The sequence below is a fragment of the Cyprinus carpio genome, chromosome A12 (assembly GCF_018340385.1).
Source record: "Cyprinus carpio isolate SPL01 chromosome A12, ASM1834038v1, whole genome shotgun sequence".
NCBI lineage: Eukaryota > Metazoa > Chordata > Actinopteri > Cypriniformes > Cyprinidae > Cyprinus > Cyprinus carpio.
In genome coordinates, this window is record NC_056583.1 from 16862007 (window position 1) to 16888104 (window position 26098).

General features: G+C 36.5%; 1 protein-coding gene across 38 annotated transcripts in view; it reads right to left on the reverse strand.

Moving 5' to 3' along the window:
- The window catches only part of LOC109056663 (transcription factor 7-like 2), an 88191-nt gene extending 82614 nt beyond the window's left edge, over window positions 1–5577 (reverse strand). For 4 of the 38 annotated variants that reach the window (XR_006161378.1, XM_042767893.1, XM_042767879.1 and 1 more), the window contains exons 1-3: window positions 4935–5569; window positions 4727–4793; window positions 4449–4573 (exon numbers count right to left, since the gene is read on the reverse strand). Coding sequence is in view for 35 of the 38 variants with exons in the window: in XM_042767893.1 (XP_042623827.1) it covers window positions 4449–4573; window positions 4727–4793; window positions 4935–5123 (381 nt within the window). In the remaining 3 variants the exon portion in view is untranslated. Of the gene's footprint in view, window positions 1–4448; window positions 4574–4726; window positions 4794–4934 lie in introns of all 38 variants that reach the window. The other 34 variants (XR_006161377.1, XM_042767883.1, XM_042767884.1 and 31 more) reach the window with 22 other exon arrangements.
- Between the last annotated feature and the right edge of the window lie 20521 nt (window positions 5578–26098).

Here is a 26098-nt window from a genome sequence, read left to right on the forward strand (position 1 = left end):
CAACGCTGCCTTAAAATACAATCAGTGAGAGAAAAAAAAAGAGCAAAAGAAAGAAAAAAAAAACACCAGGTTATTTTCACACATAGTCATAGAGAGCAGCCTGCCAAAATCATCAACGTAAGACAATTGAGCACAGCAAGTAGAAAAAAAAAAACATCTCAGTAAATATTTACAGCACAAATCTTTTCCATTCATTTACCAAGCACTAACAAAACCGTACTGTACTCTTTTACAGCCCACCCCCTCCGACCCCCCCACCCACCCACATCTGCGATTCATTGACTTTACAATTTACCACATGTCGAGATGGGAGAGGTCGGGACTCTATCTGAATCATGACACAAATATGCAAGTGATTTATTGTTTTAAAAACCATGGGCCGATTTAGTGCAACTCCACTCTTCCTGAGCATTACTCCTATTGGCAGACCATGAACAATTACAGTTTGGACTAATTAAGCCCTGAGAATGTGCTGTGCGCCGCTAACGTCTCACAGGCCCTGCTTTCAGTTTAATGGTGCCAAACTTTGCTCCCCAACTTAACTCGCACAAATCCGAAACAGATTGCACTTTTTTTATGGGTGTTTATCGAACCCTAACAAACAGAAACCGTTTTTTTTTTTTTTGCATGTAGGATGGGAGGAGGAGAAAAAAAGACAAGGAGGAGAAGGAAAGAGTGGCAGTGGGAAAGAAAGAGAGAGTCTTGCTTCCGCCATTCTTTGTAAACAAAAGTGATTTGCAAAACAAAAGGATGGCAAGCTTCTAAATAAACTGGGAGTGTATTTTGTGCAGAGTGGCACAAAACGCAAGCGCGTAGCTCGGTGAACCCCCTGCGGATAGCAATTAGGGGCCATTAACATGTAAAGCCAATTTGATAAGGTATGAGTCTATCCCTGTAAATCCGCATTAAACTATCATCTGCACCTCACACGACAGGCTATTCAACACACATAATCCATACGATAAAGCATTGTTATTGACGTCTTAGCCTAAAAAGATTCAGCCGTGGTTTATTAAAATATGTCCATGCAGGGCTACATGAGGGTTGAATGCATCTTTGAAAAAAAATTATTAATTGATTTGAAACACAAAATCAATTTAGAATTTTTTTAATTAAATTATAAATTACATTTAAAATTATAAAAATTAAAACTATGTTTAAAAAAAAAAAAAAAAACATCCGCCATGCATCTCCTTTTCTTTGCTCTAAATAACAGAGAGTGCATTTGGGTGTTGCAAGTTTGTCTTTTTTTATATTATGTTCCTTTTTTAAACTACGCATAATTATACGTTGAAACCTGAAACCTCTGCCAAAAGTCTGCAGGCCTAAGGAATTATGGGGCCAGGGGTGGCGTCAAATATCTTAACATTCATAAGACAGAGAGGCAGTAAATAAACCCAGCGGATTTACGGGCATAAAGCCCCCTGCCAGAACTCAGCCGGCCAGACCTCTGCTCTACCTCGCCTTCCCCTCTCCACAGACCTGTTGAGGTGAGATTTTAGCCTACAGCCACCCAGTTAACCCAGCACCTTTCCAACCACAACACACACGTAGAGTGTGTCCGCAGCCGTGTGTCTGCATGCAAACTGCTCTCGATGAAAGGGGGAAGAGTGGCTATTGTCTGCAGTTTTTAGTGAGGGAAAAAAAGAGAATCCAAGCATTGTCGATAGAACGTCATGGCAAATTGCTAATTGCTACCAAATCATCGTGAAGATTTTCCGATTGAGGTGGTTGGAAATACAAACTCCCATTATTACAGCTCTCGCTATTACAGAGGTCAGACGAATTAAACTCGCTCCCTCCCTTCAGTCAAACACACACAAGGGGAAAAGCATTTCATCACGATTGCATGAGCGGAACATCAGGGAAATTCAGCTGACACATGGCCTATGTAAATTAAACAATACCTATTTTTTAAATTGTCGCATCTCTGATATCAACCTGTAGAGAGGAATCCACCATTAAATAAACCCCTACAGATTATAAAAAAAGCGGCAGTAGCAAATTTATACTGAAAGCAAAACATTGGATCAATAAATAAATAAATGTTTAAAATGCAACAAAACTGGAATAGATCACCTGTTTGTTTCATACAATTTAAATAAAAAAAAAAGAAGGAAGGATAATGCTAAGAAATGTTAAAATTTACATCACTGGAAGCTAAACACAACAAGCCCCGTGCATTCGTTAAATGTAGCGACAGCTAATTGATGCTCTGGTGAATTATTTATCTTCTACTTAAGTAATGCGTTTATGAATACAACGGCTTTCAACTTCAAAGTTGTGTGGGTCGGACGCCCAGGCAGCTCATAGGTAGCAGACCTCATGGCACAGAAGCGGGGTGAAGGGGTACAGCACGATCTGTAGGCCTGGTTGCAGTAAGAGATCAAACATTTTAACATACAACTATAAAGAAATTCACTATATCGATGGGTATAATATTTAGGCTAGAGGGTCAGAACAGATCTGGACTGACTCCCACATATAGGGGAGGAGATCAAACAATGATCCTTACTTCCGTGAGATATCACTAAATATATATTCTCTGAAGCCAAAAATGAATAAGCCAGCGATTTAGACAGGGCTTCATCCCAGCAGGGAGAGGAACTATCAGACTATGAACTCTGGTAACAGCATCTCTTAGATTCATCACAACCTACCTACAGAAGACACGCTATATATCAAATACTTCCTACATATTCCTACTAATCTATGCACAATTGCAGTGGTCATACTGATGCTTTCATAATTTTCTGTCCTTTTGTTTATATGTGAATGTTTCAATTGTGCATTTACAGCATTAAAGAAATTATCAGCAAGTGAAGAACTGATTCACCAATGTTTTGGGAAACACGCAATATCCACCACAAACAAAAACAGCCAGAGATGTTTCGACAAAAATGTCTCACTGATACTAGAAACAGCAGAACATCTTTAAAATACCTGAAGTTTAAGCCACAATTTCAGAGCAGTACATTTTGAACGTAGTCATTTACTTAATTTCAGGTTACCCCACATGTCATTGTCATAAAGCGTACCTTCACGTTTCAGATTAAGCCTAGAGCTGATTATGAAAATCAGAAATGACAGTAAGATCATACTGCACAATTTTCCTTTTTCTTATTATGTTATATCTACAGTAATGACATTTTAAAAATTATAAAATATCAATTGTGAACAAATATATCAACCTGCTAAATCAACATTAATTCTTTCTGGTGCCAGAAAAAGTGTTTGACAAATATGCATAACTAAGCACAGCTGATTTAAACAACACAATCTGTATTTACACTTATATATTATGCATATATTCTCATTACATGGTATTCAACATTATGCATGCTCTAAATGAGAAGTCCATCATGCCATGACAAAATGTAAATGTAAATATAAAACATATTATACTTAATGTGCATGTTTATTTGATTTCAATATAATTCTGACACTCCTGTCTAATATTTTACTACACACAATGTCAAGGGTGGAATGAGCAATATTGTGCTTTCATTCTAATGATCACAAATTCTTTGACTGCCTTTCACTAATTACCATAAACATTTCCCATGATGCTCTTTGGCAATAACATTTATGTGCATTGCATTCTGTAAATAACACCAGCACTGTTATGTTAAGCTTGGATAAATTACTAATGTGTCATTTTATGTGGCACACTGTAAAAATGTTTTCATCATCATGTCATAACAGCATCTTTGTTTCCATCCGTTTAAACTGTCACAATCATTTCTGTCATTTCTACTGGAATCTCTTCAGCAGTAAATAAATCCAAAGTGGCAGAAAAAGCACAGATTGTAAATATAGCACCACATGATTTCATTTTAAAACTATTAAGGCTGCAATTAAACTTAAAATTTTAATTTTTGATGGTTAAATGCCTTAGAATAACAGAAACGTTTTTTTTTTCATGTGCAAAAATCATAACAACGATAATAACGACAGTAATAATAATACTATTATTATAAATTCAAACATTCTTGTACATTTCCATTTTAAAAATTCCGGAACACAAGCTACTGTAATTTAAATGTCTAGTCTAAAGCAAACGAGCTAATCCACTAGTTATTCAAGTACACAAACAATTAAAATAAATAGTACTGTAAAAATGCAGAATCTAAAGCAAATAATCTAACCTGACAAGAATGTAAATATAGCCAGGAGAAATGAAAAGAAAAAATTACGGAGTTAAAAGTTGCTGTGGCCGTGTGTTTGTGCACGTCATGAAAGCACATTATGCGTTCCACTGTAAGGTTACTTGCCGCCCGCGCGGCTCTGTCCACGCGCGACAGTGGATCCGCGCGAGCGGCGTGCAGCTGTACAGTGCAGAGTGAAGTGTGACAGAAGTTCACGAGCCGACCAAAGCAATCCCTAAACATGGACGTGGTGCTTTAGCTACGTGCATGTGGCTACAGAAACACGTTAAAAACACTTACTGTGCGCGCGGTGGGTGAGAGCGATCCGTTCGGGAGGTACGGGCTCGTGAGGTCGGGAATCATTATAAATGGATAGCCCGGGTACGGTGGGCTCTTGAACAGCCCTCCATCTTGCCTTTTCGCAGCTAACATGGCGGGGGAAAAGAAGAGGAAAACTTTTAGTTTTAAGTTACATTCCCAAAAAAAAAACTTTGTACGTATGTGCAGAAGCAAACGGAACCGAGGCACCGTGTTGTTGTCCAATGCAAAAAGATGATTTAGAGAAAACAAGCACTCACCCTCCTCTAAACTTTCTCTTGTTTTGTCTCTGAAACTTTCAGATCTAGGCGGAGGCCGTCTTTCCGCCTTGAAATGCAACGAAACACAGGGAATGCATTGAATAATCACAGCGAGGAGATCGTTAGCTAGTTAGCAGCGTGTTTAAACAAGAAAAGTGCATGTGAAGTTCTGGACAAAGTCGCGGATTCGCGGTTATTTGTCACTTACCTCGGAATCCGAAGAGCTGTTTTGATTCGTTTCCGACTCGTTTACCAGAGAAGACTTGACATCTGCTAAATCCCTTTCTGCTGAAGAGTTCTCCGAAATCTTGTCCTCCTGTTCGCCTTCGTCTTTGAAGGAAATCATTTCATCGTTCGCACCCAGATCGTCCCCTCCACCGCCGTTCAGCTGCGGCATTTTTCCCGAGGAGCGCTAATTTTGCGGGGGGCCAAAACACCCAAAAGTTTTTAAACCCTTGATCTTGGTGTGATCCCCGAATCCCGAGTTTTAAGTTTAGGGACTCGCAGTGTCGTTTGGCTGGGTGAGTGTTCAAAACTCAAAAAGAAGAGGGCAATCTTGGCAGAAACAGAAGCCGGAGACGGAGCTGAGGCGCTCGGATTGAGGGAGTTGAAGTTGGTCGGAGTGGTTTTCAGTTCAAAGGCGGCGCTGATTGACAGATAGAGAGGGATGGAAATAGAGAGAGTCTGGATTCGGGATTATTGACAGGGAGAAACACACAAGAAAAAAAACTAATGAGATTCAAACAGGGAGGGACTTGAAGTGACGTTTTCATAAATAGAGAGGGGCAGGAAAAAAGTACTGGAGGGGGAAAAGGGCTTGAACGAGAACGAGAAAGAGCGCGCGCGAAAAACAGAGAGGGAGAGGAAAAGAGCTTTTGGTGAAGAGCAGGACAGTTAAAACGAGTCGCCCCTGTTTGCTTTTGTACAGGAATTAATGCATAAATAGGCGGAAGACACTAGTCTGCGTGTATCTGAGCAGTAAAACGGCTCACAGCTATTGGCTTCCTTATTTTCTGCAGATGTTTTGGGAGGTGTTGGTGGACTGAAATAACCCCACTCACTCCAGACATGGACTCAAATCACCATCAATTCTCAATTGCACTAAATCAAATCTATTTATGAAAACATCACTTTAAAAATGAGTTTCCTTACAAATGCTTAATTTGCGAGGGGGGAATAAACAGCAATCATTTATATGACGATTTTATGTCCTTTTTATTGGTGTTTTAAAATGTGACAAATTGCAGAACATACTGGCTTTATCCTACATAACTATGCAATTTTATGTACTGATTTTTTTTTTCTTTTTATCATATATCAGCATTTTTGTTTCTATCCAAGTAACTTGTCATAATAAATTTCACCTTTTGTACTTAATCATGCAGTGATTAAAGAGTGATTAGATTTGTTATTTTAATTCTATTTATAGATAGGAATATATACAGTATACACAGACATACAACACACATTTTTCATGTAAGGAAACTTTATACTATATTTATAATACTAAAATATATTAAAGCATTTATTATTAATTATATATATATAATAATTTAATAATTATATATATATATATACACACACACACACACCACACAATGCACTGTATATACAATATGATGATACAATGCATATATTATATATATATATATATATATATATATATATATATATACACACACACACACACACACACACACACACACACAATGTGAATAAAGACAAGGTGGGGGTTGAATATCCTTTCTCTCACATCTTTTCTCTGCAAAAATGCAAGAACAAACTGTTTTGTATTTGTGGGCATATGCTTCTGGTTTGGTGGTTTTGGATGTAAATTAAGTATATGCATACATAAATAAATGTATAAATCATAAAAGATTATAAAATTTAAACAAACCTATAGGAAACTGGCTTCTCAAAAATTGTATGAGCTATGAATTATTTTCTAAAGACATTCCTGTGTGTTTAAGATTAGTACTGCCTAATATCAGCTTGCTGACTCATAGTATTTTCTCGCTTTAACATTATTTGGTTACTTATTTCATATTTAAATGAGCCTTTTCCTTACATTCGTTTTAAGAGTCAAGGTCACGCAGGTATCAGAAAGCATCATTCATTTTTCCCTACCTAAATTTCACTATAGTGGAATTATGCAGAAACACCGTCATTTGAAGGAACACGCAGTGTTGCCTTCATAACATATTATTTTGAAAAAAAAAACAGTATTGGTATCTTGAATATAAAAATACAGCATGCCTATAAAGTATATAATGTTTTAAAAATATGTATATTAAATTAGAAAATGTTATTTTAATATAAGCAACCATATACTGTATATTACAAAGCAGCAATATAAGAGCTGACAAAAGAATATAATATTTCATATATACACAAATAACAAAAATTATGTATATGATTTTCAATTATAATAATCTCCCGAAACAGTTGCAGAAATGCAGCATGACACATCTTCACATTCTTTGAAGTTATTTATAAATATAAGATCTATTGGATAGATATGCATCCTTAGTTGTAGAGTAAGTCAATATGATTGAACAATAACGACTCAGTATTTAAAATGTGCTGTCAGCAGCTGAAAGATGACCCATTGCTTTTTGACTTCAGAAGCCTGGAGCCTGCAGATACCAGACCAAAGCAGCTGAGCTTCTAGCTAGCATCTCCCTGGATTGCCTCAGCAGGTTACTGAGAGTTCACTTAGATTGGGTGCGTTTTATCAGCCTTGCTAAGCCAAGCCTTGCTCTATTTATTTCCCTGCTGGATCTAAACCTGTGACCGATCCATGTGTTAAACCACGCTTCAGACTGACCTATTCTTTCTGTGCCAATATTTTATAACACGTAAGTAAAAAAAAATGGAAAGTAATGATTATTTGAGATTTATTCTGGTAATGACATTAAAATAAGAGACGAGCGTTGACTTCTGCACACTTGCCCTAATATCTCTATACTGTTTTCTGTGTAAAATGTTACCTGGAAAGATATTTGTGTCTGCGCAAACAGTTAATTACCCACAATGCCTGCGTGTTCCTGCGCTGGATGAAATGGCTCTGTTCTTAATTAGCATATTATGGGCTCTGTTAATGGTCTTCCCGGTTGTTTTCAGAGTAACAATATGTGCATTTTAAAAGCTGGGTTAATAGTGAATGCAACATGATTTATGCCAGATTCCCTCTAAGCTAGTTGAATAAAACAAAAAAGTTTTTTAATTTTTACAAGTGGAACTTGGCATTTAACCTTTTCGCATTTAGTCAATTGCAAATTTCCCCATTGTGAGAGAGCCTCTGTGTACCATTTTAGCATTTTCTTCCCCTGTAGGAGCTCAGATGAATTTTATCCTGTGAATAATGACGTGGTTAACCACAATTATGCGATTCTAATGGATCTTCATGTTTTGCATGCACAGACCAACAAAAGGGAAATTATTTTCTTTACAACATTATGCAAAGTTTCATTTTATAATGTATATTTTAAGGGCAGATTGAAAAACAGAATCAAACTAATTGTGTTATCCTCTGCATTTTGAAAAGATTACAGTCAGAACAGTCAAGCTAATCATTTGAATGTGAGTAAATGAGGTTTGATGGAATGGAAATGTTCATAGATTATTAAAGTTCCAAACAAAGTCAAAGCTTACAACGCATCTGTCTTTCTGTTATTTTGAACCACAGGATTTGACTCAGAGATGTGTCATTTCATTGGTTCTGTGAATCCAACTTGGATCGCCACATCAACATTTAGACCTAGAAACTTGTTTTGGAGAACATCTGTGAGTTCAAATATTGTAGTCCTGTCCATGGCACTAACGGCGTCTGAACATGTCTCTCACCCCCGGAGACTGTCAAATACTCCATAGTGGGAATGTATTTGGGAAAGGAGGAGCACTGAATCTGTTTTCCAAAACAAACAGCAGACGTTTTCATACATGGACGCGACTGCCATTTATCAAGGTTTGGGTTTGGAGCAATACAAATATGTGGCCACCTGCAGAGGCGCATCGTTGTGTATGTATGTGCTCTTAAACTTTGCAGTCACATCGAATATTGGAGCCAAGGCACACACAGAGGAAACTCTCTGACATCACACCAAACCTACATTACTCAGAAGATGAACCCATGACCCCAGAGTTATCTCTCGAGCACAGCCTCTGCATCAAATGCTCTCTCTTTCAGCAGACCGTCGATTCCTGCCCACAGTTTTCATATAGTCTGTATAAATTATACTAATGTCAACAACAGCTTGTCGTGAAGACACAAAGCTTAATGTTGTATGATTACATAAAGTCCTCTGGATCTTTGTAATGCTTGTGTTTTAGCTTGCTGTGCTCTCTGTTATCCAAATATTTACCATTTATGAGTGCTTCTCTATAATAGATTAGTTGAATTTGTTGAGTAGATATCTTACTGGATTTAGAGAAGCACAGACACTGGAACAAAAAACTAACTCATCACCAAAAAACTTTATTACAAAAATAAAAAAATAAATCATAAAAAAAAAAGTATCAGTTCAAAATATATTCAAATTGATAAAGTATCAGTTCACATGATGTTCAATTATTTAAAAATCTATTTAAACAAACAAACAAAAAAAGAATCTATATTTGAACCACTATAAGTGTTCCATTTCATCATATTTTAGGAGTTCCAATCATGAAGTCAGCGATAGAACCCTTTAAAGTTCTATATAGACACATAGAACTTTATAGACTAGCTTTAAGATTGTGAGATTTTTTTCTTTTTACTCTTTTGGATTTTAGACTTAAAAACGTAAAATGAATTGCAAAAAGCATTTACACTTATAAATGTCATTTTAGGCCTATTTTCTGCTGGTGATCTCATATGTATGCATTATTTGCTGAACATTTGTTCTGGCAGCAGCCCTCTTATTTTTGAGTTCAAGGACGTGTCCGAAAGCTTCTTCCTGAGCAAGATACAGGAAACAGCAGGCAGTTTCCCAGGCAGAAAGAGCAGGAAAAGTTTTCAACACAGTAGGGGCAATGCCTGACAGCTATCATAGATCACAGTGCACATGGTTCTGAACTATAGACTTTGGATATTAGTCTCAGAGGATGTGTTTTACATCATGAACATGTATCCGCTCCATTCTAAACATCAGGATTAAATGTATACAGCTCTAAATGCATTTAAACAATCCATAATGTAATAGACACAGGTTGCTTGTTCAAATCTCAGGAAACTTGATGGAGGTCTTAGTTCAGATTTATTAAGCTTTGTCTTCTGAAACTCTTTAAATTAAAAACAAATATGGTAATTGTAGCATACAAGAGAACAGAGATATTAATGTAATGTAAATTCATGGAGATAAAACAGGCTAGATCTCTTCTGAAACTCTAAAGGAGACACACTTTTCGCAGATTAAATATTTGAAAGCATTCAATTCAAATCAAAATTTCAATTTGCTCACCATTTAATCTCTGCTTTTTAGAACAAACAGCAACCATATTAAATGGATCTAATTCATGATTTTTTTTCTTTCCTATGGGAAAGTCTATAGAAAAAGGAGTTACTCAAATCTCAAACATGGTTCTCTGCTGAACCCTAGATGAGATTCCACCTGCTAGTCTTCATACCATGGCTTAATTAAGAAATTAATGCAAGAAAATCGATCTTGCTAACGTCCTTTACCAATCAAAGTACATCTCTATTGCTTTATTTTGAAAAAGTTTTTTTTTTTTTTTTTATGCATTTAATTAATCAAAGCAGTAGGTTGCGTGAATATAATATTTTTTTAAGTGCATTTTTGTCGGTGTCTGTGAACACCAGTAAAGTCCCTGATCATTTTATTTCCTTTTTTTAATTGAGTGGTTTGTTATTTCTGCATGGCACTTCCTTACACCTGATGCTTTTGTGTGCTTGTATGTAAATGTAATGTCATAATGCCAGGAGCACCATGAATCTGATTCACTTAAGATGTGTCAACCTGCAATCATAATGAATATTTTCCTGCATGCAACAACCTTGAGCTCAAGTTTTACATTAAATCGACTCATTACACTTCCAGAAAGTGATTCATGACCCGAACAAAGGCAGGTCAGAGGGCAAAGCTGTTGTCTTTTTTTATTTTTGAATAAACAAAAGGCTGATATTTTTACACAAACAAACCACTCCAGAATAAAACTCGGTTGTTAGATGGGAAAAGCAGTGCGGTCTGTGCTCGCTTTAAAGCAACATTAGTTGCAAGAGCTTTTGTTCATATTAATGGTCAGAGCGAAAACTCATTTTCCACCCGGGTCGCCCATGCCGTCCTCTCGCTGGGAAATGAATCCCACATCTTATTTTTGTTCATTAACCATCTCCAAAATGCATCAGAAGCGCAGAGATCACATCACAGTATATTTTATCACTATTAATAAGGATAGGAAAACTCTGCTGGTTATTAAGAGACTCCCCAGTCTTTGATTTAGACCATTACTAACGCCTCTACATCTTTAGATTAAAAAAACCGACCTCTTTTATTTAATAACATTAAATCCTGGCATGTATCTTCTAAAAGCTTTAATAAGACAAAGATAAGATTTGCATCCCCATACAAGTGTCTTTTTCAATTGATTATGAAGCAGCCATTGATGTGTGAGAAATTGATGTTTTCCTCTGTTCTTAAGGGGCTCTAATAGAAAGGGTGGGATTTGAGGAGGAGACTTTGCCACTTTGATCTTCAATCAGTAAAAATTCCCACTTCTTTGTCAGACTATATTTGGTAAATAACGGTGACAATCCATGTGCTTTAATAAGATGAAATGACAGGAAAGAAATGGAAGGGAGGAGAAACAGCGAGGGAGAAAGGGACAGAGAACATGGAACAGAGAAAGACTGGTTCTCTCGATTCTGTTTTTGTAACGATGGAAGGTGTTGGCGAGGCAGCCCACAGGTCACAGCACAGGTCTGTTGGAGACAATGTGTCCAGCTGAACGTACTAACAAACAGATGTAAAACCCATGCGCTCCCATACCGCAGAGCTTCAGGGTTTCAAAATAGAACAAACTCAAAACAACTCGGACCAATGTTCCCAGCAAGTCTGAGTGTTAATGGAAAACAACCCAGGTTTGGGGTTTGCTTGTTCAATGTGACTTAAATTTCACATTCCTGTACCAAAACACGTACTGCTATAGTAACTTCACAACAAGCACATCTACTGGGAAGGAAAACGATGCTTCTTAATGTATTTGTTCATCTAAATAATGATAATTATGTCATCATTCATTCGCTGTCATGTCAATACAACCTATAAGACATTCTAGGAACACAAAGGAGGACATTTCTATTAATGGACTGATCACTTTTTGCATGCAATAAAAAGTTTTTTTTTTTTTTTCTCACAGCGCCAAAAGATGCATGTTTGGTTCCCCAAACACTTTTTAAAATAATATATATTTTTTTTAGTGTGAAGAATGTTTTAATCAAAGAACCCTTTTCCAATGTAAAGAACCTTTTGTGCAATTGAAAGGATTCATTGATTGTTTAAGGTTCTACAAAAAAACATATAGATGCACCATACACGTAATCATAAAATAAGACCTATGTACTATATTCCAAGTCATATATTAGCTTTTTGGGAGAAACACACTGATATTTAAGATGTTATTCACCAAAAATCTCAAACTGAATCTTTCCAATTTTTTTATATAAATCATACAGTTCATATTTGTGAACTGCAATTTCAGTCTGTTTTACCACATATCTGTTGTATGACTTCAAAAAACTTGAAATATAGTGCACAAGATGTGTGGAACACTTTTACAACACTTTTAAGATTTTTTTTTTCTTGATAGCCCCACTGCTCATTCATTGTTATACTGAAAAAAAAAATGGCCAGGATATTCTTTAAAACATAAATTTTGTATTACACTAAAGAAAGAAAATCACGGGTTTAGAAAGACATGAAGATTATCAAATAATGACAGAATATTAATTTTTATGTGAACTATTCCTTTACAGTCAAACCTATGCTGAGATATTCCTCACTGTATCTCCACACCGGCCGCTGCAGTTCCCTCGGGTGACTGAAGTCTCTGCCAACCTGTGCTTGAAATACATGGGGAGAGGGCACAGTATCCAGCATAACAAAGCCTAGCCGTGCTGGGTAAACCTGAGGGGGATTTGACTCACAAATAGAGATGGGAGAAGACAAAGACAAAAGGAGAGAGGAGGGGAAAAGTCTAATGGAACACTGCCAGACCAAAATGGCCTCGTTCGCCCATGACAACACAAGTGGGTTTTTGTATTAAGATCAGAAGACATAAGATGTAATGGAAAGATAGCGATATGACATTATACTTATCACAGAACAACGTCTCATGGTGAAGCACATATAAGGAAAACTCAGGCTTAAACGGAAATTCGATTAAATGAGATAAAATCAGTTCACCTGGTGAAATAACAAAAGATAGTAAAATATGGAGACCGTCCAAACCAGACGAAATGATGTATACTTGTGTTAAGCACGCAATGAATGTAACAGCTTTCAATCATGGTGTTGATACACACCACATGAGCTTTCCCACAGTTCCCATGGGCACTGTGTCATCACAACTCCAAATACTGCAGCAATGAGAACAGTGTGGGATTCACAGATTCACACAAACAGTATGAAATGATCACTTCAAGATGGGAAGACGAAGAAAGAATGCTACGGAGACTAATAAGCTCTGTTCCAAAACCTAGTACGCTGCCTTACTGCCTCCATAAGCAGCATCCAAACTGAAATGGAACATCATAAGTGACTAATTTGGAATGCTCTATATAGAAATAAACTTTGGGCGTCATATAATAGCGCTGCTCATATTGAGAGCACAAGGTACTCAAATCATTTCAATACAGGCTATGTGAGCCAACTTTGGGGTCATTTTTAATGTTGAAAAACATTTCTAATTTTTTTAATGCTTTTGAACTTTCTTTCCACACAAATATTAAGTAGCACAATTGTTTTCAACATTGATAATAATAATAAGAAATGTTGAATGAGCACCAAATCAGCATATTAGAATGATTTCTTATATAAAAAATAATTAGAATATTCTTTTTAAAATTGTAATATTATTTCACAACTGTACTGTTTTTACTGTATTTTTGATGGTATGCTTATTTCATTTACTTATATTACAATATAAAACAAACACACAAATCATTTTGCTAAAATAGCCTTATAATGTCTTAAATTAAAATTATTTTAATGAATGTTTTATTAATACCATCTTGTGTATTAAATAAAATAATACACACTGAAATTTATTTACAAATGCAAAAAGATTTTTACATACAGTGCATTAAATATACATTACAAATTACATTACATTACATTACAGAATTATTGCCTACCATTTGAAACCGCCTTTGCATCTGTTATGCGCCTCTGCTGCCTCTTTAGTGAGAACACTAGGTTTTGGGACAGAGCTATAGACTTCATCACATAGCAAATATAACTAAACGAGCTGCTGGACTGATAGCGGCAGAAGCGGAGAAAGAAAGGGGTGGAAACATCAAGACAGAAGGAGCTCTGGCCAGGTAGATGGAGAGGAAGAGAGAGGGGCGCAGCAGGGGAGCAGCAGGGGCTGGGGGCTGGCTCCAGGCATTGAAGGGGCATGCAGGGATTTACTCGCAGATCAACAATAGCACACTCAATAAACCCCCGTGGACGGGGGAAACTGATCCACCTCGACACATGTGAGCCCGAATTTACAAATGTTTACATCCTTTAAGGAAAAGAGGAGAAGCTGTCGATCCTGCTCGATATTTGCAATGAGCTCCAGAAGTAAACAAAATTTGGACGGGCTTTCTATGGGCTGCTTTCTTTCCCCATCATTCTCCCTCTACACCCTTCTTTTCCTATTTAAAAGACCCTGGAAGGAAATTATTCTGTTTGGCACATGAGCCAATATTGAGATGCACTCAATACATAGCGGCTTGTCTCAGTATCTTAAACACACTGACAGTGAAGTGGTAGTTATTTTTATGGACTGACTGACTGAACCAGTTTTCGGTGTGGCCCAAAGGATGTATCAACATATAACCATAGTTGTTATTGTTAGCCATTACTATTATTATTGGACATAACATTTGAAATGTGTATACTATAAAACAGTAATAATGTGATTTTTTTTTTCTTTTTCAATTTAAAATAATTTTATCTATTGATTTAGCTAGTTAGTTAGTAGTTTTCTATTTATTTCTGTATGGCAAAGCTGAATTTTCAGCTTGACTCCAGTCTTCAGTGTCACATGATCCTTCAGAAATCATTCTAATATGCTGATTTGAAGCTCAGTTCTTCTTATTATTGATATTACTGATTTCTTCTTCTTTTTTTTTTATCAATGTTGAAAATGGTTGTGCTGCTTAAAACCTTTGTGGAATCCTTTCAGGATTCTTTAATAAATTGAATTTTCAAAAGAAAAGCACTTATTTGAAATACAAATATTTTGTAAAATTATAAATGTCTTTACAGTCACTTTTGAACAATTTAATGTGTCCTTGCTGGATAAAAGTATTAATTTCATTTAAAAAATCTTCCTGACTCCAAATATTTGAACAGTAGTATATTTATAACAAAGCAAAATTGACACAGACATTGGCAGCCGGTCATCATCATACACTGTTGTAAGAAACAAATGCAAGTCATACAAAGCAAAGTCATTCCTGTGAAGTAACTGATTTACAAAATCTGCAGCATAAACTGTGCTGTATAGGGAAAGTGTTAGAGTGTAATGTTCCTTCCCAATGAGGAGCATTTATCAACAAATTATTTAGTTTGAATGGGATTAGTTGTATAATGTTGTTAATGAAAAGATTAATAATTTAAAACATTATATTTCATCTATAATTTGTCCTAGAAACACCCTTTTGGCAGAGGCAATAGAGCGTGTGCTCGTGTTCTAACCCTCCATGTCTTTTTCACCTCTAGAGTGTGAGCAGGAGACAGACAGCTTTCAGAAGGCTGAGGTGAGGACAAGAGGCTCATGTACTGGTTACCGGCTCAGTGAAGCCAAAGCCGAGCCAGCAGCCTGTGCTTTACGCTAACGCAACCCAAAAAAAGCACATAAAAGAGTCTTTCTCTCTGCCTCGGCTCAAAACCACATCTTTAATAAAAGCTCTGCTTTAGAAAAAACAACTGCAGGCTCCTCCAAACACCTCAGATCATAGAAGTGGTTGACCATCTCTGTGCTCGGACTTCTAAATGAGGAGTCATCTCTCTGGGGACAGCGAGTATGTTCATCTAAAAAAGACCACAAGGGAACATATGCAGAGATCTGTTGTATTTTATATCCAAAATAAACACACCTCTAGCATAGTTCTCAACTGTTTTTTTTTTTTTTATTGGACATCAATTGGCAACCTATGGAGCATCTAAAAATTAGAATTTTATTTCAATGCTTTTGCATGTGAACGCAAAGTTTCTCAATTGAATGCAATTTTTTGTAAGTAAATGCAAATTTTCTCCGGGAAACGCCAATACTTTTGTGAGGGAACGCAATGTTTCTCGGATAAATACAATACTTTCGCGAGAGAATACAAATGTTTTGCGAGAGAACGCAAAGTTTCTCAGGGGAACACAACACTTATGTTGTGAGTTTTTTTTTTTTCTCCCGTCCCAGCCCATATTTTTTTGATCACCAGGGCTCTGTAGTCACCAAACAAAGTACCAATACTGTATACTGTACACAAGTAAACAGAAGTCAATCATCAGAAATCAAACAACGAACCTGTCTACATTATTTTCCAAATCCAATAATATTGTAGAAAAACAAACAGTATATCCAGTTCATAGACAATTTCGACTTTTTATAAAGGGGTTAAACACCCTATAGGTCATTATGAGGTTGGGTTAATTCCAGATGGACCAGCGTTCATTATCAGGCTGGGGTAACTACTGCCAGCAACTGTGAAACCTGTGTCAAAAAGTCTGTTTTCTGACCAGCCTTCATTTGCATATTTGAATAATACATAGTGCTTATAAGCATATTAAATGGAGTAGATATGCACGTCATTTGAAGGAAGAGATCAGACCTTCCCAGTTAATTATGAAGATGTCAAATGTCAGGCAGTGAACCTCTGCCACTGGGGTCATCCTGTTTAGTTTAGTGATTATATGCACAAACTACAGATAAAGTGTCATCATACAGGTTATTAGAGCTGAAAAAGACTCCCTCTGACTCTCATTACCATTCAAGGCCAAAGAAACACAAGAAACAAGTGAAGCGCTTTCACTTACTTCACTTTTCGGCAATGATAAAGATGAATAGCTGAAAAGTACTATTTTGTATTTTACGTTATGTTCACATACTTGCCTCATAATCTCATCTCATGATCTTGTTGATTTTAAAAAGGTTTTTTCATGACTGATGACACACAAAAAAAAGAGTATTATGGCTATGTTAAAGTGATTTTTATTACGAGAGAATAAGATTACGAACAAAAAAATAATAATTGCACCATAAGATATTAACAATCAACTAACAAAATCTACAAGGAATTTCTAACAATCGAGTCATAGTCAATAATTTCAGGATTTATTTGTTTTGTTATTGGGTTAATTAACTCACCCAAACGGATTTTCATCCCACAAATCCATGCCGTCTACAGTGAAGTGTTGATTTAATAACTCATTAAACGGAGCAAAAGCATGTTAGATTTCCACCTTTCAAGTCCAGAGTCAGTTTAACAAGCCAGGTGTTGGTGTGTTTGTATTCAGGTGGTGAATATGTGAGTGTGGCGTAGGCCGGTCTGCTTAAGCCATTACTGTGCCATTAAGACCAAAAAGAGATCTGGAGTCAGTGAGTGGAAAAAAAGAGAGGTGAGGGCCTGAGAGAGCCGCCAGTCAAACAGGTGAGCTCACTGTGTGTTTCTGTCAGTCACATCCCTCTGAAGTTCATTTATAGAGGGGCAAGATGCCTCACTAGCTCCTAACAGGTAAAAGGTACCATAATATCAGCCCCTCAGAGAGAGCAGCACAACCTGATGTGTTCTTTCAACTGTACTAAACTGAGTCCAGGTCACAGAAGTGTGGCCTGGACTGCCCTGATTAAGAGAGAGAGAGAAGTTGAGAAAAGAAAGGCAAGCAAAATGGAAAATGAAGCACTGACCGACTGATCCATTGGAGATTCAGCACAAAGAGGTTGTTGAGGGGACGTTGGACCCTTGCTCCTTCGGGTGCGGTGTGGACAAAGAGTCATAGCCTTTCGGCCACGCTGCTGAGCACACTCAATATTTCATCCTGTCCTGAAGGCCAGAGCTGCTCAAGGCCACATCTCAACCTGGTCTCAAGGAAACTCAAAGCATTTTTATTCAAACTGAAACCCACCCAGATCGCCCCTCATGCCTTAAACTGATGCACGAGCATAGACTCTAATTTATTGTCTAACATCTCTGCTAAAAATACTGTTGCTAGTTTTACTTGTGAACTTTTTCGGTATGCTAATTCACCTCCAAGACCAGTACAAAAAAACTGTATTAACAGGCTTTGAATTTACATGCTGGACAACATTGGTCTCTTTGGCAGAGATTGCCTGCCAGGCCTTAAATCTCTGTGGTCAGGAATATAAAATACATACAGGAGCACCATTTACAAACCATAAGGGAATCATATGCTTCGTAGTTGCTTTAGAAACACACTTACAGAACCACAGTTTATTCCTAAGAGACAATAGTAATCCCATAATGCACTGAAATTTACTGAAACACTATCACTGAAAGTGTGCATGACATACTATCAGGTTAAGACAGAACTTTTCTGAAAATCTGTAAACATTATGTATACATTACATTACAAATAATGAAACAGACATAAAAGTGTGGAATCCAGTTTCTGCTGAATTTTTTAAAATAAAAAGGTAATTGCTTCATATCTTACAGTGTGACTTTATTTTTTTTTTTTAGTTTAAAATTTAGTTTATTTTTGTTTCACTCTGAAGCAGAAACTGGCTTGTATTAAAAAAAGGCATTAAAGGAATAAGTTCACCCAAAAATTTAAATTTACTCTCCCTTAGGTCATCCAAGATGTAGATGAGTTTGTAGATGGGTGCTGTCAGAATGAGAGTCCAAACAGCTGATAAAAACTTCACAATAATCCATAAGCAATTCACACGACTCCAGTCATATTCTGGCCAGAAGCGATGGTTAAAGTTAAAATGCCTCTATGACGGATTTGTTTTTTACAGTCATGCAGCTTTTTACTTCACAAGACATTAATTGATGGACTGGAGTCATATGGATTACTTGTGGTTTATTTTGACAAACAAACTCATCATGGATGTCCTGGGGGTGAGTAAATTTTCAACAAATATTCATCTTGGGTGATCTATTTTTTTAGAAGAATGTTACTCCATAAACCAAATTTACCATGATGTCGTTCAAACCTGTTTCATTGTAAGTAATAAGCAAGGTTTTAAAATCTATACAATGTTTAATAGGTAGCCTGTGCAGTGTTGACAGAACCGGGCTAATATGGTCACACTTTCTGGTTCTAGTAAGAATTCTAGCTGCCGCATTTTGAACCAGTTGGAGTTTGTTTACTAAGCGTGCAGAACAACCACCCAATAAAGCATTACAATAATCTAACCTTGAGGTCATAAAAGCATTGGATTAACATTTCTGCATTTGACATTGAGAGCATAAATCGTAATTTAGATATATTTTTAAGATGGAAAAATGCAGTTTTACAAATGCTAGAAACGTGGCTTTCTAAGGAAAGATTGCTATCAAATAGCACACCTAGGTTCTTAACTGATGACGAAGAATTGACAGAGCAACCATCAAGTCTTAGACAGCGTTCTAGGTTATAACATGCAGAGTTTTTAGGTCCTATAATTAACACCTCTGTTTTTTTCTGAATTTAGCAGTAAGAAATTACTCGTCATCCAGTTTTTTATATCGACTATGCATTCTGCTAGTTTTTCAAATTGGTATGTTTTACTGGGCCGCGAAGAAATATAGAGCTAAGTGTCATCACCATAACAGTGAAAGCTAACATAGTGTTTCCTGATGATAGCTCCCAAGGGTAACATGTAAAGCATGAAGAGTAACGGCCCTAGTACTGAGCCTTGAGGTACTCCATACTGCACTTGTGATTGATATGGTACCTCTTCATTCACTGCTACAAATTGATGGCAGTCATATAAGTACGATTTTAAACCATGCTAATGCACTTCCATTAATGCCAACAAAGTTTTCTAGTCTATTCTAAAGAATGGTGTGGTCAATAGTGTCGAACGCAGTGCAAAGATCCAATAGCACTAATAGAGAGATACAACCACGATCAGATGGTCATTTGTAACTCTAATTAGAGCAGTGTCAGTACTATGATACGGTCTAAATCCTGACTGGAAATACTCACAGATACCATTTTTCTCTTAGAAGGAATAAAATTGTGAGGATACACAACACAAGCAATAACAGACACTTTTTGTAAGAGGATACAAAAAGGTCCACTATCCTTCAAGAGAGAATGGCATCAATCAGTTTCAGCAAAATCTCGCTGCAGCATTTCAAACCGAATCCAGAATTACAATTATGCTTCTCGCCATTCAGTTTTGTTTTGTCTCATTTACCTCAAACCCGCCATTATCAGACAGTTATCTATGTGTGCATTTTCAGGCCATTGACTGCTTGCTTTTCTTTTTTTTCCTTTTTTTTATGGCACGGGTGTGTAAGTGTGTGTGTGTGTGAGAGTTTGCGAACGTGCTTTGGCTTTGTTTTTCTTTTTGAAAATTCCTTTGATGTGTGTGTGTGTGTGTGTGTGTGTGTTTATTTATTTATTTATCTGTGTTGTGTGCAGGCCTTTTCGGCGGTTAAGGCTACAGTAGATGTGCTGTGCACAGCTCAGACCACCATCCATCACTCTTGAACCTCTTTGACGGCTGAACCTCTGACCTCACCCTTCCCAGCATCCTCCTTTTGCTGCTACAGGAACACTTTTAAAGACACATTGTGACCAGACCAATTTCACCAGGCTTTGGGTGAACCTAGACAAAGATTCCTGTATGAGGTTAATGGCATATTTCCCTGGAAACGCCCAAATCATTTTATATTGTTAGTAGTAAATTTTATAATAATAAATCAGAGAACAAATATCAGAAAATGTTAAGGAAGAGGGACGTAATTTATTAATTCTATTATAAAGTACAAAAAACAGATTTAACATTTTTAATATTTATCAACAAATGCTCAGTATAAAGGAGGTGCTAAACATGTCAAATATGTAGATTGCTGATCTTAGAAAATCAAACTAAACATTATATGAAATATGTTATGCAAACTTAGGTTAATTTTCTTTTTTTAATGGTAATTAATGTAAAGTACCATTCAAAATAAGTCTTTTACACTCACCAAGGCTGCATTTATTTGATCGAAACAGTAAAACCTACTGTATGATATTGTAAAATATTAATTTAAAATAACTGTTTTCTATTTCAATATATTTTGAAACGTCATTTATTTCTGTGATGACACAGCTCAATTTACAGGAGCCATTACTCCAGTCTTCAGTGTCACACAATGTAAAATATTTTTGTGGCAACCGTGATATATTTTCAGGATTCTTTAATGAATAGAAAATTCAAAAGGAAAGCAATTATTTAAAACATATTAATTTATTAACTTATTTAGTTCTGTCACTTTTGATCAATTTAGCATGTTCTTGCTAAATAAAAGTATTAATAAAATTTTTTTTAATACATTTTAAATTTAACTAATCCCAAACGCCATTTTTGTGATTTTATAATTTTCTAGAAATAAATATTAAATGAATTAAAGATCAAAATCAAATAGACTTTTTTTTTTTTTTTTTTTTTACATAATTTAGAAAATTTTTAACATTGTTGCAAATTTAACCTGAAATGGATCTCTCTCATAAGAGACTAGCTAGTTAGGTAACAAATGTAATTTATTTTAAAATTCATTAATTTAAAAAAAAAAAAAGAAAGAAAAAAAAAAAGATCCCCATGTTTTTAACACTAGCTACTTTTAATGCTAAATTAATTTTATGTTAAATAAGCACATTTAATAGGTCACACAACAAAAAGCAAAAAGTCCAAAGTTTCCATTAAGCAATAAAGAACTAGAACGCAAGAACTTACCTTAAACACACACAAGATCAATCCAGTCTTCAGCTTTGACCAGAGTATATGAAGATGCTCTCCGTCACTCAAACCGATGGCCAGACACCCAAGAGCACACAGGAGCTGATGAGATACGCCCCATCCTTCACACGGACAGACTTACTGAACCCGAATCCACGGACACACTCATTCACAGCATTTAATTCAGTCTAAAGGCTAAACAGAGAAACACGAATGCCTTTTTTCTTCTTCTTATGAGTTGCTTGTAAAAAATAAAACAAGCAGAAAAGAAAAAAAGTTGAATGTTGTGTTTGTGGTAAAAGCTGCAAGTCTGCTTAGTTTGTTCTCCATTTTTTTCGCTTTCATCTACTTCCCTTCTCCTCTATTGTAAGTCGACTAAGATTGTTTTTTTTTTTGCTTAAAAGCATACACGTCACTGAAAATTACTCTTATAATTCTGACTGCCAACGAAACACATTTCTCAAGAGCTATGTCCTTCATCCAGGCATGTGACATTTATCACAGCATTCAAAAGATGCTCATAAAGAAATAACTCACCATCCTTGTCTCATGCTTCCTCAAGTGTTTACGTACCCATGTAAAAACGTTCTCTTAAAACTGACTCACATTCACCTCGATATAAATTCAATCATCACTTTGGTTTACCATTGTATGGTGAAGATCGAATGCTAAAATTAAAGACAGAGAGCTAATCGCCTGGAGATAAAAAACTGTTTTGCCAGTATATTCTCTTTTCAATTTGGTCTTTAAAGGTGTAAATATGTAATAATTGAGGTTGGAGAGAAATCTCTAAAAGTGTCAAGTGGTTTCACCTCAATCGTGCTCATATTTGCACGGTTTGATGGGAGGTTTAGCTTCCTGCCTGTGCTTTCTTGCTCTTGCTCCACATGGAGACTGAACCACTCACAAAAATGTCGCCAACTAGATAACTTTGTTTAGACAATTACATTGACAACATTTCACACATTTTGCAAATAATTCGTAGTTCAAGGTGGCTATAGATACTCCTTACCAGGTATCTGCTATAAATAAAATGTAAGCCAGAGCAGCATGGTTCTTTTGGAGAGTTGCTGCCAGCTGTGAGTATTGGCTGTGTTCTGTCAGTCATGCCTGTGAGAGGTGCCTGTAAATTCTGGGTTTGTGTTAGAGAGGGCGATTGAGCATTAAACACTCACCTTAAAGCCCACAGGAATAAAACAACAATCACTCAGGTCACTAAGACAGCCTTTTGAATGTAGTTTCATAAGTGGGAGGCTTCTGGTGGCTTCTTTTGGATGGGGGAGAGAGGACAAGCACCAGAACACACTTTTCATACTGTGGATGGATTTTAAAATAAATAAATAAATAAACATTTTAAGAATAAAGTCCTAACATTACGTATTCAACTTTATTTTAAGAGCAAAGGCAAAATTATGAGAATAAATGCTTATTTCTCCTACACTTTAAAAAAAAGCGTAGAAACAATTTTTTACGCATACTAATTATGAATAAATTGAAATTTTGAAGTAGAAAGACTGAAATAGTCATTTCTGGCAAAACGCTAATAATCTTTTGTTTTATATCTATCTTCATAAAATAATTTTTACAGTGGATTTACTTTAGTATTTCATTATAATACTTTAAATTGTTTTTTTTTCTCATATTTTAAATATTATTCACTAAATATTCATTTAAATATTATACTACTTTAATCAGTTTATTTTAATGTTTTTATTATATTATCTAGTATTTTATAGATTATATATAGTTATAATATAGTATTATAGATACTAGTATCTTATTATAAATTGCATTATTATATTATCTAATTCTGCTATTGGGCTACAGTAATACCTTATGAATTATGAGCTGCATAAATCATAAAGGTCACCAAGCAGTGAGACTTTTGTCAAGCTTCCCATTGACAACAAATACTGGGGGATAGTCTTGCTAAAAGCCTGTCTGTTCATAGTAGGAAGCATTTTTTTACTTCCTTTTTTTTTCAAAAGACTTTAATTAGAGTCAAGCCATTCATCTTCTTTAAAAGGATTTTGTGCATTTAGTTGAAGCCAACGTTTGGGATTCTGGAAGATCTGACAAAGTCCAACATTTAATCATGGAATTATTTTTAGACCAATTACTGGTTTGCCCCATTAAGAACAAAATACACTTTCCAAATGATCATTTATCCTCTTTCTGCTATTTCTTTGCCCAAAAAGAGAGTGAGTCTGTTCAGTTCCACATTATGTGTTCTGGGCAGGTGTTTCAGATCATTTCCTTTTCTCTCGTCCGTTCCTCCTGCCCCCTACGCTCATTTGAATTTCTGCCCTGGCCTTTGGGGATCCAGCGATTTGACCATATTTTATTTATCAATTTTTGTAAAAGCTAATATTCAGCAGCTGTGATCTATAGCAGAATTACAATTTTCAGGGTCAAGAAGGATTCTGATACAGGAAGGAATGGGTACAATTGCTGTTAGGAAAAAAAGACGAGCAGAAAGGAAAAAGAAAAGAGGAAAGGGGTATATAATAAAACAGAAAAAAACACCACACGAGTTGTCTTTAAAAATAAATGAGAAAATCGGTAATCCCAGAGTCACTGCATGGAAAAAAGAAAATCAATAGTTCTCTCAATTCACCTGGGCCATCCAGAATCCTTGAAATGAACAAAAGTTGTGAAATTTGTTGCCAATACCATACATCTTTTTCAGAGCGGCTGCCATCTTTAAAAATAAACTTTACAATCAAGTGGAGCGAGCGGGTGAGCGTGTTTACACGTCAGGGTATAATGTGTTTACGTGCCACACAAAACCAGTTTCTAATCAGGTGCTAAGTCAAACCGGCAGGTGCCTGGTCATCTTCAGGAGCAGGTGAGCATGGAAGAGAAGAGGGACATCATACAGATTTTGTAACCTTTGAACCATCCATTCAATTGACCCTGTATGCCAACCTGCAGGGACCCCCATGCATGAATCTGCTTCCATTTCCTGCCCTGGGAGAAAAACGCCAGACCAGCGCTGCCATTGGATGCACGCTCATGAATGTTTAATTCAATCCCCCAGCTAAGGAGGCGGTATCGCCGAGGGGGACTGAGAGACAGACATGGGGGGGCCACCGATATGCCCTTTTCCAGGCGTCTCGTCAAGACAATGAAACACACACACACATACATATATACACAAGCCTCTCCCCACCCTGGTGTTTATGGAGTACCATCACACACAAGCTTCAACCACAGAATGCAGTGCTCCCCCACACCCCCCTTCAGTCCGGGCAATCTACATACGGGTGTGCTAAGCGATGCCCCCCCCAGTTCATTAGTGTGCTCTTCAGTAGCCTGTCATAGAGGATGTGCTCCATCAAAGCTGACTGACTCTCGTTTTCCAGAGAGATGTCGCAGAGTATCACCGCTCGCTCAGATCTCCTGCTATGGGGAACATGAATGGCAGGCTGCCTTTTGAAGACAGTGGTTTTCCACTGATGCCTCCCAGTTGGAAATTTAGAATCTTGTCTGGTAAGACACCATATGCAAAGTAAGTCATGCCATGCAACCCAACAGTCAGGCCATGGCATCCATCACAGAACTCCTCTCTTTCTCCACTTACTGCATAACACTTTCATGGTCCTGCTGAAACATCTACATAATAATAAATAAACTTTACACGAAAACACTAAATGAACAGTAACTACATTGAACATCTACTATAGTCAACTACTATATTGTTTCCATCTACCAATCTATAGTCAGCTATAGCAATATAGACACATACTATGCATAGTTACTATGCATCCATCCATCCAGATATATATATGGTCGTTCACAATATATATATACACACACACCTCTAATTGAGTGACTACAACTATATAGAAATATCAACATACAATATATGAATTACAATATATGTATATACTATACATAGATCTATTTCTGTTTATTTCTCAGTATATGTGACTTCTCTAGAAGGAACCTTATAAGTGAGAGTAGGTCAGTGTAGCAGAAGTGCAGGGTGGAGGTGAACAGTGTTTAGATTACGTGATATAGGTCAGGCCTGCTTCTTTGTTCAGTTGCACACATGCTCACACTACAACGGGACACACGAGACAAAGGGAGAGAGTTAGTAGCACACGGCTGGTGGTTTTTCTGGTTAAAAAGTAAAATGTACCGCGGTTATACCCCATTCTTCTGTACCAGAAAGATCCTTTAAGATGTCAGCCTGTGAACAAGGCTCAAAAGGCAACATGTGAAGAAAACGACATGTCTAATGAGAGCAAGGACACACTGCATGGC